Source organism: Formica exsecta, unplaced genomic scaffold (genome assembly GCF_003651465.1).
Source record: "Formica exsecta isolate Colony F162 unplaced genomic scaffold, ASM365146v1 scaffold38, whole genome shotgun sequence".
In the NCBI taxonomy this organism is placed as follows: domain Eukaryota; kingdom Metazoa; phylum Arthropoda; class Insecta; order Hymenoptera; family Formicidae; genus Formica; species Formica exsecta.
This window is the reverse complement of record NW_021851042.1, coordinates 1,968,628-1,971,904: the sequence shown is the minus strand read 5'-3', so window position 1 is coordinate 1,971,904 and position 3,277 is coordinate 1,968,628. Positions and strand designations below refer to the sequence as shown.

General features: G+C 29.9%; 1 protein-coding gene across 1 annotated transcript in view; it reads right to left on the bottom strand.

Annotated features, from left to right (window-relative positions):
* Positions 1-2,913: 2,913 nt before the first annotated feature.
* LOC115239431 overlaps positions 2,914-3,277 on the bottom strand; it is a 1,805-nt gene continuing 1,441 nt past the window's right edge. The window contains exon 3 of the mRNA XM_029813945.1: positions 2,914-3,277. Within this exon, the coding sequence (XP_029669805.1) occupies positions 2,941-3,277 (337 nt within the window). The 3' untranslated portion in view covers positions 2,914-2,940.

The window sequence follows — 3,277 nt, the reverse complement described above, 5'->3', positions numbered from 1 at the left end:
GCGTCATTAACGTCGTCAATTTTCCTTTCCTATGGGTCTTTTAGCTGTCTCAAACGAAATAACCATCGATTTTTCTTCTATTACGTTTTATCTTATTCTCTCGAATGGTCAGCTGGTCAGCTCAGTAAATCCCACCGACTACTTGAAAAATCTGGTTGCTTTGTGACTTATATAAGTGCGCACCCATCTCTCCTACCAAACGCATTAAAATTCTTGGTATACACGCCGGTACTTGATCCACGCGCTGTTTAACGCCACAACAACGGAAAAAGAGACCCTCTCAACCAAAACAATGTCGTACAGCCCCGTAAGTAAGTATCGCTTTGACCTGCTTATCAAACGATCCTTAAAACTCCGCCGCGCCAACGTCGTTAATAGCGACGTATTAGGATTACATTGGAATGCAGGTAAAACAAGCGATGTTTACCCGGGCGTAACTGTAAGTTCAAGACTAAAGCAACGTTTAAAAATTTACCACCAATTTACATACATAAGTAATTTTGCTTGCCACGGAATCATGTAGAATCATTTTCCTTTATTTTCGCAGCCAATTATTTATTTTGATTACTGGCCAATTTTAATACAAATCAAATCTCTGTTTTTATTTCTCTCTCTTTCTCTCTCTCAGATATTTTTTTTATCTCAAATATTTGAAATAGTTTAATAATTAAAATTAATCTATTTATTGTAATAAAAGAAGCAACAAAATTTGATTGCTGAATTTTTAATTATAAGAGGACTGAATTAGATTTTAGTAATAGATTTTAGTAATAGATTTTACTAAAAGATTTTTAAGAGATGAATTATGACATTCGCTATTAAAAAGATTGTTAAATATCATACAAGTAGATAAAAATATGAGCAACAATCATACGTAATGCCAATCCTTAAATATCTTTAAGAATTATTTGACTTTATTAATTAATATATTGTGTTATACACATTTTGACGTAGAGAAAGAAAAATACATTTTGTTAAAATGCGATTAATGCTCAATGAAAAAGGAAATGTATTTACTATATAATTTACTATAAAAGTATAAATTCTCTAATTTAGTTATTAAATATTTATTAAAATAAATTAAATTTTTTTTATATATTAAGTATATATAAGTCTTGCATGTATTATACAATACACAATAATTAATCAAGGCCAAGGAACATAACGTAGCACCAAAGATACTGTTAATTCGACACAGATTACGCTCCGTGACGAGCTACATTTTGAGAAAAACTGAGCAATTACAACAGTAATGGACTTGATTAACGCTGTCCACCGTATTCAATGCATTTAATTCTCGCAATCTCTTTCGAATGTAAGCTATTTATTATAGCAGCCCATGTTTTTACAATTCCACATCATCTTGGTGAATTCCGATTACACATCGACATCGATTATACGAAGTCAAGTATTCATTATCCACTTCACTCTTCACAATTTCAATGACATAGTAGGAGTAATTATTAGGAAGAAAGCGTACGTATAAACGTAAGGTTTTGTCACGGTCTCTTTACCCAATAGCACTATCTTAACAATAACAATGCCATTTCTCGTAAAGTATTATATTTATGTGTAATCCACTTTTCCTACTCGTCAGAGAAATTTGTATTTACAAACATGCACTTTTAATAAAAATGTCCTTTATTAACATTATTATTATATATTTTTCAGATTATATCTTTATTATATAAATAATTAAACAAACAAAAAACTTTTATACCAGTTGTTACAACATGCAATGCATTCTCGCCTCAGTTGTTACACTTGACAGAGGATGTTATAAACACGTGGTCGTACACATGTATTCGCATGACCGTAAAGACACGGTAGTATTTTCCTTTACGAGCAAATGCATTTCCCGGATGTAACCATTATCGCTCCTGCGGATGGTGCGTAAGGTAAGGTAAGATTGATGGAGAAAAAGAAAATTACCTGTACAGTTAGATGACCGAAAGAAAGAATGATACAATAATGGACCGAGACTAATGGCATCACTAAGTGAAAACGCCAGAATCCCAATGACAATCCTTGTTAATGGACAGATGGACAGGTACTTGAAATCGACAGTAAACTTGTAATAAAGATCATTGCACAATGCAGATAAAAAAGAAATTGTATTATGAGCGTTCTGTTGGAATAATCAAATACATTCTCTTCCTCGCAGTTTCAAGAGACTATGCATTATACTAATAAAAGCTATCTGATATAAGAATATGTATAAAATAAAAATATAATTTTTAACTAAAATATAGAAGTTAAATATTATATTATAAGATGTAATTACGTGTAATTTTATGATATAAATAAAATAAATCAATATTTGTAAAAAAATAATATCAAAAAATATTATAACTACTATGCTCATATTATATAAATCTAAATTTAATAAGAGAAATAAGGTGCTTCTTGATATATGCTTGAATCAACTTTTATTAGGTTCTATGTTTAATTATATAATGCATGTAATGAGATGTAATAACAGTATGATAATATTTATTATAAAAAATGTTCCACAATTATTCTATCTCTCTTTTATTAAATTTTTTTTTTATTTTATAATATTGTTTAATTATTTAAAAGAAACATATTAGTTTTGAGACACTTAACTTTATATGCAATAAAATTATGAATAATTCTTATCTATGCACTTATATAACGTGTGTGAATACTATAAATGGAAAGATGCTTAAATTAGTTTCGTATTGTCGTAAAAAAAATATTATATCAGATAAACTAAATTTTCAACAATTTATTTTTACAAATATTATAAAAATTGATAGATTTTTTTGTATTTTAAAATAATTGAATGGAATATTAGAAACAATATTAGTTTTAGATCTAGATCTAGAGCAGCTATCTTAATCATGATTTTTCTAAACATTGATAATCAATTTAAATTTTATTGTGTTTTGTCAGTATATTTTTAGATTGTACGATTAATTAATCATTTTGAGTCCATACAAAATTCTTTGCATTTTGTCTACTCTGTCCCGAGTCATTATTTCCTTCATAAACATTGACGACTTCTCTAATGACATGCTGATCATAAGGAGTATAGTCTTGTAACGTTTTGTAAGGCCGCTGCGGATAATGATGCTCATAATGGGAATAAACACCTGCCGGTATTCCATGTCCGTAAGCATGGAAGTCATTGAACGCGTTCGCCGGGTAAGACGCTGCAGGTGTTCCGGAAAGAAGCGTATTCCATCCTAAAAGACCACTTAGGAACAGCGCCACTTTTGTCAATAACAGGGCCTTCTTGGTCACAATCAGCAGG